The sequence below is a fragment of the Liolophura sinensis genome, chromosome 8 (assembly GCF_032854445.1).
Source record: "Liolophura sinensis isolate JHLJ2023 chromosome 8, CUHK_Ljap_v2, whole genome shotgun sequence".
Taxonomy (NCBI): Eukaryota; Metazoa; Mollusca; class Polyplacophora; order Chitonida; family Chitonidae; genus Liolophura; species Liolophura sinensis.
The window spans coordinates 12,967,931-12,983,365 of NC_088302.1; the positions used below are offsets into that span (position 1 = coordinate 12,967,931).

General features: G+C 38.3%; 2 protein-coding genes and 1 long non-coding RNA gene across 4 annotated transcripts in view; 2 read left to right on the forward strand and 1 right to left on the reverse strand.

The window, feature by feature from the left end:
• The first annotated feature begins 76 nt into the window (after positions 1–76).
• On the forward strand, positions 77–3,955 carry LOC135473957 (anaphase-promoting complex subunit 11-like). Its single transcript, XM_064753922.1, is given in 4 exon segments — positions 77–203; positions 2,550–2,670; positions 3,359–3,363; positions 3,366–3,955. Coding segments are annotated over 4 exon segments (258 nt in total). The 5' UTR covers positions 77–173; the 3' UTR covers positions 3,468–3,955.
• Positions 3,956–4,025: 70 nt separating this feature from the next.
• On the forward strand, positions 4,026–11,211 carry LOC135472179 (uncharacterized). The gene is made up of 3 exons (XR_010444510.1): positions 4,026–4,291; positions 9,254–9,449; positions 11,108–11,211. It is a non-coding gene; the product is annotated as an uncharacterized LOC135472179 (long non-coding RNA).
• Positions 5,133–15,435, reverse strand: part of LOC135472178 (DIS3-like exonuclease 1) — a 30,246-nt gene continuing 19,943 nt past the window's right edge. For both annotated transcript variants that reach the window (XM_064751554.1, XM_064751553.1), the window contains 9 exons: positions 15,056–15,212; positions 14,121–14,216; positions 13,351–13,503; positions 12,442–12,591; positions 11,812–11,916; positions 11,128–11,270; positions 9,252–9,423; positions 8,369–8,497; positions 5,133–7,086 (listed from right to left, as the gene is read on the reverse strand). In XM_064751554.1, the coding sequence (XP_064607624.1) occupies positions 6,931–7,086; positions 8,369–8,497; positions 9,252–9,423; positions 11,128–11,270; positions 11,812–11,916; positions 12,442–12,591; positions 13,351–13,503; positions 14,121–14,216; positions 15,056–15,212 (1,261 nt within the window). In that variant the 3' untranslated portion in view covers positions 5,133–6,930. The remainder of the gene's footprint in view (positions 7,087–8,368; positions 8,498–9,251; positions 9,424–11,127; positions 11,271–11,811; positions 11,917–12,441; positions 12,592–13,350; positions 13,504–14,120; positions 14,217–15,055; positions 15,213–15,435) is intronic.

The window sequence follows — 15,435 nt, forward strand, 5'->3', positions numbered from 1 at the left end:
AATTGTTCGTGTTTTTGTTTAGTGGCGGATTTTCTTGTTTTTGTGCATTGGCGCCATGCTGATCTCAACCAAACCGATGAGCAGTGGAAGCTGGAGAGAGCCTGGCGTTTTAAACTCCGCTGCAGCGAAAATGTGAAAACATCGAAATTTGTTGGGAACAACAGAGCAGAATAATGACTTCTGGAATGAAAGTGACCGTCAAGAGTGAGCCATTAGTATCTTTACGTAGATATTTGAGTCCATCATCCAACTGTTCAAATTTTTGCATTTCTACTCTTGTACTTTTACTAGTTAGGTGCAATATCTGCTTTTCACGCATTATCACGTGCTATTTTAGTGCACCTTAATAATTGTTACTTAACTAATGCATATAATTTGTACTACAACGTATGCTACCGTACCGGAGTCTGTCTGTGTCAAATGAGAAGTACACGAAAAAACAACATCTTCTGGATTATGTGTGGGAGATATGATCTGAAGTAACTTCAAATAATTCAGCGGAGTGAAAACAGCAATACCAAAGAAAAAAAAGCTAGTGGTCTACAAAAAATACTATACTATTAAGAGTATGACTTATTTTGTATTATAAACAGTGCAGGATAGAAAGATTGAGTAAATCTGTAATATCAATACCTAACTAAGTATACACATCAGGGGAACTTTTATTAAAAACACTGAGGTTTTATCCCACCATAATGCTGCCTGTTGCCGTATGTAAAGTGAAATATTCTGGAGCTGCATTGAACTCCAGTCAAATAATTAAATAAGTAAATGTATTAAAAATCCTGTCCTGAAAATCTATGGTGGGATGTTATAAATTAACATCATCAGGTTTAGCGCAAAAATTTGAGTTAAACATTTCTGTTCGCATGTTAACTGCATGACTAATTCACCTATGTGGCAATTTTCAGTTCATCACATTATAAATTGTCTGAGTCCAGATTTCTTAGCTACATCATCAGATCCGCAGTGGTAGTTAAATATGTGACGTATCAAGGCTAATGGTCGTTCAGAATTTTCTTATTATGAGCAAATGACAATTTAATTTTTCACAATTGTTTACCCAAAGACAATTTCGTTATGTCTCAAATTTGGAGTGTCAACTTTGCTAAGAAATAATCAGTAGTCTGCTGTATGTATGTGTATGTATGCTTGTGGCCCAAGTCAGAATGTTCACCTATTGTGATCCATTTGAATACATGTACCAAGGATAGGAATAATACTTGCCATTAGAAAGGTCAACACTGTCACAGTTACAGCTCATGTTAAAATAAAAACTATGGGACCCAAAAATTTGTCCAAGTTAAGAAGCTATACCAGTTTATTCAAAATGAAATATTCTTGAGTATCGGTACTGCATTAAATACCAATTAATGAAATTTAAGTAAATGCTGAAGGATGAAACATTTAACAGTGCAAGACTAAAACTGCATCTATTATTTATGAATGTTTATATTTATTTGTTTCTTTTATCTTTTTCATTCCCAAACCAACAATGCTTGATGTGCTTTGAACTGATTGTGGTCCTTACAGGGTATGTATTATTTGCTCACTATTGATCTATTTGAGGTTTCAATTTGATTGCAAATAGAACCTGTCTGGAGATTGTGATGGAAACAAGTTCTGGCCATTGAAAATCAAAAAAACACCAAATATTTATATTTCATGGTATTAGTTTTGGCTCACTATATATTAACATGAATAAAGCATTCATTCAAAGTTATTCTCAGATGTTGATTGAGCCATTTGAACTCCAATTTGATAGCATCCTATGCAGTTTTAAGCTGGTGAAGGTTCTCTCCATGGCCAAGCTATGTATACTGCTTCTGTGCAGAGTACTGCCCCTTGACAAGTCAGATCACTGTTCCAAATCCTGCGTCCTGCTATGGTTTGGTGAGAATGGTGAGGTGTGTTTACCTCTGAGTCCTCCTCATAAAAATGGTATTGACGTATTGAAAATGGTATTGACATGTAGAAGTATATATAAAGTGAACATATAATCTGCCACTATATAAATATACATAAAAAAAATGATTTAGAACACAGTTAACAGAAAAATATGTAAAAAATTCTATGAAGTTTTGAAAGCCGAAAAGATGAAGTTCTGCATGGCACTGACAGACACTTCACTCCGAGTAGCCATGCTATAGAAGCCCTTATGAACTTGACCAATAACTAGCGCTGAAAGCGTTATGTGATGATTGGCTGTCACGTCAAATCACCTATGAGCTCTCTCTCTTATTTTCTCATTGTCACATGAATACTGAGGGTGCGAGAGAGCTAGGTCTTGTGACGTCACTCTAGATAGCTATAACATGGCAAAATGGTGTCCCCAAATAAGTAGCTAGGCACTGACGATAGTTTGATATTTATTTTGTTGATAAGCAGTGTAGACTTTTTAAAAATATTTTTAGAACATTTCTGGAATACTGCTTTATTAATTAATTCAGCTTTAGAGGCTGACTTTATGTTCACTTTAAATAAATTCATGTTATTATAGTATGTTATCACCTGTCTGATATATACACAACAAAAGTATTGCCTGTTGCAGTCGCATAGCGGTGGCTGCTTGGCGATGGATTGCAAATGATGAGAACTGTGGGATATGTCGGATGCCGTTTGATGGATGCTGCCCGGATTGTAAATTGCCTGGGGATGACTGTCCACTGGGTAAGATGTTGACATTAACAGATTGTACCCAATGTTTGTTGTTTAATTAGTGCCGTCAAAAAGTTTCCAGAATGTTAATTCCATTCCTGAGGCCCTCAATGGCTTTTATGACTAAAGTGTTGTTCTATAGTCATAACTGATCAGTGCCTAACTATTGAAGTTTCAGACATTGTTTGTGCATGTAACAGGAAAGCAATGGGCTGGGATAGTAGATGAACCGTCCCATGAAAGTGTAAAGCTCTCACTATTTGAGGGGCCTTGGTGAGAATGAACAGTAAACTACGATGTGGATGTCCTAGAATTGTTTTTGTGGATTGTACAGTTTAACGCTCATTCTACACCACCATATGGTCGTGGGTTTCCACTGGGCTGTGCCCAAAGCATGGTTTTCTCTGACGTATAATAATTGAGTACGGCATAAAACCCCAATCAGATAAATTAAAAAATTAATAAAATGCTTGGAATAAGTTGTGATCAGCTTTGACATCTATTTTTAGCTGCATGTCATTTACCCAGTGGACATGTAGGAACGATATTCAAAATTCAATTAGTTTGTACATGTACCATAATATCAAGTGTTGAATGATTCTGTTGTAAGCAAAGAGTAAAATAAGCAGTTAATTTATATTATTACTTAGTATATGTGTAAAGGTATGAAGTAACATTTATGTCTTTGTTCTGGTTTCAGTGTGGGGCCAGTGTTCCCATTGCTTCCACATGCACTGTATAGTGAAGTGGCTGAACTCGCAGCAGGTGCAGCAGTTGTGCCCCATGTGCAGGCGCGAGTGGAAGTTTAAGGAATGATTGAGACTATTCGAACATGAAATAGATGTTTTGATAACGGATAATATGTCAGTGAATCAAAAGAAATTGAGAAAGGTTTATATAGGGATTGTGATATGAAGTACCTTTTGGTTCATGGATATATGTACATATAAGTAGATCAGTGAACAAAATTGAATCAGTAACTTTTAACATGAAGAGTAAACTTTGCAAACGAACCTGTACAAGGTGTTTAAAAACTGGAAAAAAAAGAGACTTTTAGGAAGAGAGACACCAAATGAACGGTGAAGTCATGTGAATGGAAATGAGCCATTTCAGAAACGAGGATGTGCATTGTGGTTTATGGAGTTATGAGACAGGCCAACATGTCGTAGAGAAGAAATGAGGATGTGCATTGTGGTTTATGGTAGTTATGAGACAGGCCAAGATGTCGTAGGGAAGAAACGAGGATGTGCATTGTGGTTTATGGTAGTTATGAGACAAGCCAACATGTCCTGGAGAAGAAATGAGGATGTGCATTGTGGTTTATGGTAGTTATGAGACAGGCCAAGATGTCGTAGAGAAGAAACGAGGATGTGCATTGTGGTTTATGGTAGTTATGAGACAAGCCAACATGTCCTGGAGAAGAAATGAGGATGTGCATTGTGGTTTATGGTAGTTATGAGACAGGCCAACATGTCCTGGAGAAGAAATGAGGATGTGCATTGTGGTTTATGGTAGTTATGAGACAAGCCAACATGTCCTGGAGAAGAAATGAGGATGTGCATTGTGGCATGACAGTTATGAGACAGGCCAACATGCCCTGGGGAAGAAATGAGGATTTACATTGTGGTTTATGGTAGTTATGAGACAGGCCAACATGTCCTGGAGAAGAAATGAGGATGTGCATTGTGGTATGACAATTATGAGACAGGCCAACATGTCGTGGAGAAGAAATGAGGATTTACATTGTGGTTTATGGAGTTATGAGACAGGCCAACTTGTCGTGGAGAAGAAATGAGGATTTACATTGTAGTTTATGGTAGTTATGAGACAGGCCAACATGCCCTGGAGAAGAAATGAGGATGTGCATTGTGGTTTATGACAGTTATGAGACAGGCCAACATGTCCTGGAGAAGAAAGGAGGATGTGCATTGTGGTTTATGACAGTTATGAGACAGAGCAGCAATTCCTGGACTTACTTATGGCCTGCGTGCCCTAATGGTTAGCTTGATAGAGCATCATAATAACTCAGCAGCCCCCCCACCAATGCGACTGCTGTGAGTTCATGTCCAGCTCATGCTGGGTTCCTCCTTGGTCATATATGGGAAGGTCTGCTAGTAACCTGCAGATGGCTGAGGGTTAGGCCGGGCTCTTTCTTCCATAATGCTTGCCGCTGTCATGTAAATGAAATATTCTTTAGCATAGTGCAAATCAAATAAATAAACCAATCAACTAGTCTTCAGTTTGCTCCATGGTCCTGTCAGACAAGCTGTATTTGACAGAAAAAATGTGATAATGCCCAGTATAGCTCTCGCTGGTTGTGCTCCAATGTAATTTTCATCAAGATGTTTAATCAAGTCTCCATGCAGTCCCAGTCAAAAACATACATAAATAAAAATTAAAACCAACATGTTGAGTGTACTGGTTTTACTATCCATATTTTATTTATTTCTGTGACGAAACTCAAAATAATTTAATTTGCGAAAAGAAGACACAGTGTATGTATACACACACTTTCTTGTCATAGGACTGAAAAATTGTTAAGTATGTGTGTGATGTAATACTCAAGTGCACATATACCGAACCAAAATATAAACATGAAGCAATTTTATATTGTTTTTTCTCAGTATTTAAGTAAAAGAAAGCTAAACTACGAAGTAAGGTTCATCATACAACTGAAAATTATGCGTGAAAATACTTTCATTTGTTTTCTTCGATTTTTTGGAGGGTGTTCAAAGGCGTTCAAATGTTTGAATACGAAAATGGGCTTTAAGAGCCTTACTGACTGTATCCAAGAACTCTCACATCACATCAACTTTTTTTCTTGATGTTCACCAGAAAGAAAGAAAGAATTTTTAGGAACATTATTTCAGTAATCTTTTACTCATGAGTAAATAGTTATTCCAACATTCAGTGTCATGATTAGAGCTCAAACAACTTCATGTGACATCAGAGTTCCTGAACTCTGATAGTATGGACCATAAAGCCCACCTACGAATTAAAATGTTTGAAAGACTAACTCTTTTCACAAACATCTAAAACAATAAATGAAAGTATATTTATGCATAGTTTTAAGTGGTCTATTTAGCGATTTTTAGAGGTCTTTTCCTTTAAATAACGTATGAACTCAACAATCAGGGTAAGTATTCATTATCAACTGTGGCTTCAATTTCCAGCAGATTTTCACATTTTAGGGCTATAATCCAGGAACTATGGCAGCGTGAAAACAAAGTGGTCTGTAATCACAGCTCCTGGATTATTGCCCTAAAATGTGAAAATCTGGAGGAAATTGAGTCAATATAAAATTGCCTCGTGCGGTCATATTTTTTTTAGTATACATACTAATATCACATCCTAAAATGTAGATATGAAAGTGATATTCAGTTAGCATGTACATGTTAAATACAGTAATGATAAATCAGATTGAAATACTTATTTTTTTTACATATCCCAAAAATATATTTTTGGAGATGTTCTGCTTATTGACAAATCACTATATTTTCCCTTTATTTACAGTTTCAAAATTAATACAATTTTAACGTAAGTGAAATATTATATGTACTATATAAATAAAGCTTGTTATACACAAGAGCTTAAGGCTCAAGTCAACATGTATCTTTGTACCAACTGTTTGCAAACCAGACATACTAATGAAGCTTAATTTTTTTGTTTAAAAAAATAACATTTGTTTTTGAACATGATTTTTGATGTCATGTACACGTAGGTAAACCCTTTTGTAGAGTACTTGTACAAATTCTCACTATATTTCACCTAAAGTTTAGCATTTCTCAAGTCACACCTTTTGTTTTGTCCTGATTGTTTCACGTATCTTTTTTTGTGAAGTTAGATTAATTTTCCATCAGCAAAAGTATCATTTTATGATTTTCACGTGCCTGTGAAAGCGTATTTTTACATACCAAACTTTAGGTGAAATACAATATGATCGCTCGCTTGAACCAGACTGATTTCATTGCTTATAAGGTTGCATTACTGGAATGCCATACCAAAAACATCCCATTCCGTCATAGCCCATGGACACCCTGCCAATCAGTACTTGACTTCTATTGAGTGGCAAGGCGAGAATAAGGTCTAAAGATTAGAAGTAAGAGCCCTAGAGGTCCTGATCAAGGTATACATGTACCTGGGGTGTAGCACTCTTTCCTATCACCTTTAATAAAGCAATCTGACATTTGACCAATCATCTCTTTTGGGCTTTTTGCGGAGTTTCTTGTCCCAATCTGCGTTTTACACTGTACAGTAAGGTGGATGATCAGTTTAAACAAGAGCCATTTCTCTGAACGATTGAAACAAAGAATACAGGCTGTCCTTCTCTGCGGTCTGGCCATACATTTCCTGTAACCGGTTGAAATCACTGCCGAGATCAAAGTTCACGACTTTCTCTGGCTTTTCTTCTGCTGCTGTATGAACTTCCTGTTGGGCAGACAAACAGAAAAACAGAAATATGTAGGCCTAAAACTTTTAACAGATTTAACACTGCATGATGCTGGCCCAACTTCCTGTAGGCCTATTTCACTTCCTGTAGGCCTATTTCACTTTGCACTTCACACATAACACATTTTGCTTGATTCTGATTGATTCATCCACCATACAGGGCAACTGTTTTGTGAAGTTCGATTAATTTCTTATCAGAAAAACAAGTGTTGGAATTAAAAATATCATTTTAATGCCTTTACGTGCTTCTGAAAGGCCAGACAAAGTTTCATGAAACACGCTGTAGACCCTTGTAGCATCAGCAAAGCTGTCTTGTGTATCTTACCTTGTAGCATCAGCACCGCTGCCCTGTGTATCTTACCTTGTAGCATCAGCACAGCTGTCCTGTGTATCTTACCTTGTAGCATCAGCACCGCTGCCCTGTGAATCTTACCTTGTAGCATCAGCACAGCTGCCCTGAGTACCTTACCTTGTAGCATCAGCACAGCTGCCATGTGGATCTAACCTTGTAGCATCAGCACAGCTGCCATGTGGATCTACCCTTGTAGCATCAGCACAGCTGCCCTGTGGATCTACCCTTGTAGCATCAGCAAAGCTATCCTGTGGATCTTACCTTGTAGCATCAGCACAGCTGTCCTGCGGATCTTACCTTGTAGCATCAGCACAGCTGCCATGTGGATCTACCCTTGTTGCATCAGCACAGCTGCCCTGTGGATCTACCCTTGTAGCATCAGCACAGCTGCGCTGTGGATCTTACCTTGTAGCATCAGCACAGCTGCCATGTGGATCTACCCTTGTAGCATCAGCACAGCTGCCCTGTGGATCTACCCTTGTAGCATCAGCAAAGCTATCCTGTGGATCTTACCTTGTAGCATCAGCACAGCTGTCCTGCGGATCTTACCTTGTAGCATCAGCATAGCTGTCCTGAGTATCTTACCTTGTAGCATCAGCACAGCTGTCCTGTGTATCTTACCTTGTAGCATCAGCACAGCTGTCCTGTGGATCTACCCTTGTAGCATCAGCAAAGCTATCCTCTGGATCTTACCTTGTAGCATCAGCACAGCTGTTCTGCGGATCTTACCTTGTAGCATCAGCACAGCTGTCCTGAGTATCTTACCTTGTAGCATCAGCACAGCTGTCCTGTGTATCTTACCTTGTAGCATCAGCACAGCTGTCCTGTGTATCTTACCTTGTAGCATCAGCACCGCTGCCCTGTGAATCTTACCTTGTAGCATCAGCACAGCTGCCCTGTGGATCTTACCTTAACAATATCTGTCTTCTCAGTTGTCTCCAGGGCTATATCCACCCAGGATTGATGACGCTCATTAGAAACCAAATCCAGTCTCAGAGACGAAGGGTGAGCATGTGACAGCTGCAGGCTCAGTTTTACCTGCATCAATGAACAAAATACACCTGTACAAAATACACCTAGGATATACCTACCCTGCAGGGCAGTAGATGTATAAGCCATGTTCCTTCCTTATACTAACCACAGCGCTCAACAGACATACGGTTTGTATCTGTGATGCGAATGGAATCAAATTTGTCTCATTTGAAGTGCTCACCTACTTGACAACAACCACATTTGTCTAATGTGATGGCTTTTATGAAGAGGCTGTCAACGTTTGAATAATAGCAAGTGCCTAGACAAGAGTGCAGGATTTAATGTTTTATTCTTGGAATCTGTCGGAGTTGAGTTTTGAACACAGGATGTCTATACACATATATTGCAGTGGTATAGTGAAGGTATGTAGACAAAACCCACTAATATGAAGTGAAGAATATGGCTGAACTATGATTACCGCATTCAGCAGAGCACCAATCCCCATACCTCACCCCATAATTTTAAGGTAGAGATTTGAGTAAATGGCCAATAACTATACTTTCTCTTTCCATGTGCTTGAGAGAGTGTGAGAAAATATTTGATATTTGGATTAAAACCACAATGCTAAAAAAAAAAATTTCAGGTAAGTCATTCATGTACGAATGCCTGAAATATTATTATATAATAACAAGCCTTTGAACATTCCACTTACGTTGCCAAAATTCAGCGTCACTTGGAGCTGTGAGATATTATAGAAAAATGACAAGTCTGAATAAACCTGTGCATACCATGTACCACCATATTTTCTCCCTCTACTCACAGTGACGTGATCAAACAGATTGTAGGTGTGACTGCCAAGTACACTGTCCACTGTGACGCTGGTCCATGACCGCTGAACTGTCCCACTCGTCCACTCCGGCTGCTCTGTTTCGCTGATGTACACCACTTGACCCTCCTTACTGCGCAGGTATACTGGGCCTTTGATACCATACCTGTGGGAAGTAGCATACATGTACAGGTGGGTTTTGTGGTTTTTTTCTTGGGCTCGTTTCATGAAAGTCATGAAAGTAACATAAAACATGTACTATGCTTATGTAGTGTTTGACTAAACTTTTTTAAGGATAGACTCCACCAACTTCAGCAATTTTTGCCCTGGAATGGAACATCAAGATGTCAGATGCTAGTGGAATTAGAATATTTTACTCATAAAACAATGATCAGCATTATGGTGGGTGGAAATCAGGCTTAGGGAAACCTAGAGCATCCACAGGTTGTTGGCTGACCTTCCCACGTGCGACTGGAGAGGAAGCCAGCATAAGCTGGACTTGAACTCATTTTGATCCCATTGTATAAATGGAAACCTGGATCACAGGTGGAATTATATTTAGGTGCATCTGACCTTTCTGCAATAGGAAGTCCTCCACATCAAGATTTGTGCATTTAAAGTGAACATAAAGTCAGTCTCTAAAGCTGAATTAATTAATAAAGTAGTATTCCAGAAATGTTGTAAAAATATTTTTTAAAATTCTACACTGCTTATCAACAAAGTACATATCAAACAATCGCCAGTGCCTAGCCACTCATTTGGTGACGCCATTTTGCCATGTTGTAGCGGTCTAGAGTGATGTCACTAAAAGAATGTTACAATGAGAAAATAAAAACAAAAAGGCATGATACCCAGCCAAAGAGTATCAGCTCTGTTCTGAGTTCAAAGGGCCGATGTTTCTTTTAGTTCAGCGCTCGGTCAGGGCGATGTTCCTGGACACAAGTGTCGTGTATTAGCTGCCCTACTTGTCCTGTATGAGTGTAAGCATTTGGCCTAGGTGGCTGTATCGAGTGAATTTACTGAACATAGCAGGACCTTCTGATTGATAACAGACTCTTTCATTCAGATTCTGGAAGATATCTTCCAAATAAATCTGACTTTACTAAGGAAAAATAATGTAAAGTCACAATATTTTATTTCAAGCAATGACTCTCCTGAGGCAGTTTTCTTGCTACCTCACCCTGACAAATTACTGCAGTGTCCTGCCCAACATGTACGCACTGTGACACGGGCAGCCACTCTCAGTTCCCTGCTCATAAATGTCTGATTCAAAATGCATCAGTCTGACACTTAAATTAACCGCAAGATGCAATTTATTGCATCGATGTCTATCTATCTGCAATAACAAACCACACTGACAATCAAGAGCTAATAGGTTTTTTGACCTGACAACCAATTATCACGTGACGCTCTCAGTGATAGTGACTGGACAGGTTCATAAGGGCTTCTACAACATGGCTACTTAGAGTGAACTGCCTGTCAGTGCCATCTCCCCGATGCTCAACTTCATCTGCACAGCTTTGAAAACTTTACAGAATTTTTTACATATTTTTCTGTGATAATTGTGTCCTGTATCATTTTTTCTAAGTTTATATAGTGGTAGACTTTATGTTCACTTTAATATTTCCATCAGTGAAGACACAATCAAGGATATTTTCTTTAATACATATATGATGGGCATAAGGATTGTACATGTAGATAAGGGAAGTAACTGACACACCTCACCCCCTCATCGTACAAAACAATTAATGCAGGTAGCAAGAATTAATTAAGAAAATAAACTTGAGTCAAGATTCTCTTCCCAAAATCACAGAATTTCTGATAAAACATTCTGCTTTTGATGTTCTCAGCGAGTCCTACACAACCCTACCTTGGAATAAATACAAGAAAGCCATTGGCCCGAAGCTGGAAGATGACAGCATCAACTTTACAACATTCATCATCCGGGTGTTTGTCACGGAAAAACAATGCTTGGAACAGTTCCTGGGAGTCTCGTTGTGCATTCTGAGCTGACTGTAATATAATGTATGCGCAAAAATCATGTAAAGACTGTGTTTATTTCTTCAGGCCTCATGTACTTCACAATCGTTTTACCATTCTGTTATTTAAATGATCCTTTATGAACCAGCTTGGATAAAACTGGGTTGCTTGAGTAACGTAGCCACCTTATCTCTCACCCTATCACAAAAAAATGAGGTCGGTCAGTGGGATATTTCTTTTGTTTTGTATATTCTGGATTATGGATAGATATTGTAGAAATAAACAATGAGACAGAATAAAACAAATTCTATCATACTCTCCATAAAACTTTAAAGCAGGTCCCTTTTTTGGAGGGCCTGTCAGATAATGCTCAACGAACATACTTTTACAGATGGCCTTGAAATCATTTATTTCTGATGCAGGATCCTACATTCTTTTGACTCTCTACATTAAGGCTGATAAAATGTATTCTGAAGTTGCATTTAAATATGCATATGAAAAAGAAGGTTGAGGAATAAAGGTACTCAGGAATGAAATTCAGGAATGAAATTCAGGAGTTGTTGCGGGAACTCACTCTGTGTTTGTTGTTGATGTGCTGGCACAGATCACTTAGGTTGTTGTTGCTCAAAAGATCATGTGACTCCATCTGACCAATGGCAGAGAGCAGCTGCCTGTGTACCTGGAAAGCATAAATGTAATTACATCATGAATATACAGTTAATCCAATCATTTCTAACACACTTTTAAAATGTTGTTTTGTTTTCTGGGTTTAACGAGCTGGGCAACAAGAACTGTTGACCATATGACATTAAGAAAGAAGATTTTAACCGCTTAACTTCTGAGGGTTTAAACTGATTCTAACATGATGTGATCATGGATTCTTACCTTAACAAATATAGATTCCAAAATATGAAATACGGAACCACGATACGAATACAAGTCATGGTATTCAAAAAAAGAAAAAATTTTGTACTCTATCTGTCCAAGCAATAAAGAAAGAAAATATTATTAGCATCTGTTTAGGAAATATGTTTTAACAAATAATAGGATTTGTCTTCCGTCATGATAGTTTCAGAAAAAACTTGTCTCATAATCGGATACAGTTTTTGTTTAACAAATATACAGTTCTGTCTACCACAATAGCGTACTTCTATCAAGTACATGTATCAGAACAAGCTGTTGGTAATACAATGCCAGCTCTTACAATAACATCTGCATAGCGCCTGATGGGGGATGTGAAATGAGTGTATCTGTCCAGCGCCAGGCCATAGTGGAAAAACTGGTCTCGTGATATCGCTCCAGTAGAAAAATACATGGCGTTGGACATGGCCTGAGTGGCTAAAGACCTCAACAACTGAAACAAAAACCAATGCACATTCTAGGACAAACGCTTCAATTTGCCTCCATAATCACAGCCACTAAATTTGATAGAGATTTAGGGCCGCAATGACCCAGAGGCCTCTCACCAATATGGTCGCTGTCAGTTCAGCTCATGCTGGCTTCCTCTGTGGCTGTGGAAGGTCTTGATTTCCTCCTTGCGCTGCCCTGTTTCCTGCCACCATAATGCTGGTTGCCATCGTATGAGTGAAATATTCTTGAGTACACCGTAAAAAACACTAATCAAATCAACAATAGAGATTTCGTGTCCCTGTTGTGAACGCTTCAAGTGGAAGAAATATGGCACAGCATGGAGAAAATTAGAGCTTAAAACTAAAGCTAGTTACTCATTTTGTAGCCTTCAAATTCAACAAATTTAACCACAATCAAGAATACTATGCATTATGGTGGGAGGAAACCAGGCAAAGCCCAGGAGAAACCCACGATCATCTGAAGCTTGCTGCAGACCGTTTTATATATGACCGCATGAGATGGACTTGAACTCACACAGCAACTGCACTGGTGACTGTAAGTTACTTCATACATGGTAAATTGCTAACGTACAGTTTCTGGCTTGGTGTTAATCTGAAAATTATATCTCAACAAGCTTTTAATAATTCTGTACAATACGTTACCTTAAATACACTAACCTACATAGCTATAATTAACCGACATTGCTATAATTAACCTACACTGCTAACCCCTGTTTCTGGTTTGGTATATATAATGACTGTACCTTGTTAACCATGGGGTCCTCAGGGTCCACACATTTATCCAGGGACTCTGCAAGGGCCTTATTAGAGTCTGTGCGGATCTCAAACCCCTTAGCCTTGGCACACTGGATCAGGTTCTCAAAGTGGCCTTCTCGGGGCAGGGGATGGTGACGGAGCTAAACACATAACCACACAAGTTTAGTTTTAATGCAGTTCTAATTTAAAAGTAAGATCATTCATTGTTTAAACTTGTCATGTTGTAGAGACAATTTCCTTATTCATGCACATGTACTTAACAAAATTATATATTATGTATGGCATGATTCAAACAAATACAATGCTCATCAAAGTAAAGCTCTACTGAGTTCCAGTAAACTCTACTGAGTTGCAAAAATTCCAGCTAGATGCATGCTCCTTCACACAGGTGTAAAATGTCAGAAAAGAATCATGCCTGAAGATACATAGGTCTTGCTTACCTAAACTGTGCATAAAATTTAGCTTAGACACTGAAGTTAGGAATATCTGTTTAATCCCTAAGTCACCCTAATTCCTCAACAGTTTCGCATATGAAAGAGCAAACTTAAGTGCGAATTACACAGATTTTTAAGCTGACTTTGAAAACAAAACTACATTGGTTCAACTGGCCAATTTCAGGGCTTCACAAAAAGTGTAAGTTTACTAGTGTAGAGAGAGTAATGCCTTCAGAATAAGTCTGAATAAAGACCTTGCAAACATGCGAAAAGGTTGAAGAATTACAGTGTATCTGTAATATCGTTAAATCAGTCCGACCTACCAGAGCCTGATTGGGATAACTGTCAGCTATTTTCCGGGCAACCCAGTGATTGGCAAATATCATACACTCTGCAATTGTGTCATGAATCTCCAGGTGCTGGTAAAATAAAACATAAGGAAACAATGTTACAACATTACAAACTCTGCCCGGTGTCTTCTGCTTTTACTCCTTGTCCCAGGCTCACAAAGCAATCTTAGACTTAAGTTGAAATTTCAAATCACTTTAAAGTTTTTATTTCTGATGTGACAAAGTCAAAATATTGCTTGACAATGTAAATTCTGGGTAAGTTTCAGCTAAAATAACGAAAATAAATATGTCAAACTTAATGAATAAAATTTCGGTTTAGCTGTAAGACTGCTCCGTGATCCTGGGACCAGGGTGAGATTACTGACAATGAAATGTGACATTTAGCAGCAGAACTGAACAAAGTGAAATCATTCAGGGAGGAAGTGTGGATTTAGTTATGTACATATACCCCATTGACGTGAGGGAGCATGACACACAAAATGTGGGTTTGACCACGAATTCTTGATTCCTTCATGATCACCGTCTGTGGGGCATTTATTTATGATTTATTTATTTATTTATTTGATTGGTGTTTTTAGCTGGACTCTCAGCGAAGGTCAGTGGTTTACCCCAGATGCTCTATTTTACTCAACCCTTAACATGACTGCCACCATATAAGCCTAAAATTCTTGAGTGTGGCATTAAACAACATTCAAATAAATAAATAAATAAACAAAATCAACAATGAAGGGTCTCCATATCCTCTGTCAAAGGCCTTATTTAACTACAGCATGTCTAACATGTATCAGTAAGATATAAAACAAACCAGAGAATGAAAATTCTTTGTGATAGACCAGAATGCCCTTAAACCTCTTTGAACTTTATGTGATGTATGTTCCTTTTTTTTTCTCTGAAGGGAGATAACTCACAGCTTTGGGGGTGAGGTCCTCTATTTTCTTGGTGTCATCCATCTGTACCTGGACCTCTGCCCCCTCCAGTTCCAGTGCCCCACCCAGAGTCCGGCGTGCCTTCAGATGACGTGACACGTGCATTAACATGTTCACGGCCTCTTTTAGCTCTGCAAGGCTGATTGAGGAACTTTTTGTCAAGCATCAGTTGTCATATTCATACACAATGAGATATTTGGATGAATCATGAGTGTAGATATGCCTTAAAGTGCTTCTTCGGTCCTATGAGAACCAGTAAAATGATATGAAAATACCCTATGGAACAAAGATAACAGCACGGTTCAAAAATATTTATATGAATATAAATATGAATAACACTACTTAACCCATATAACTGAAGA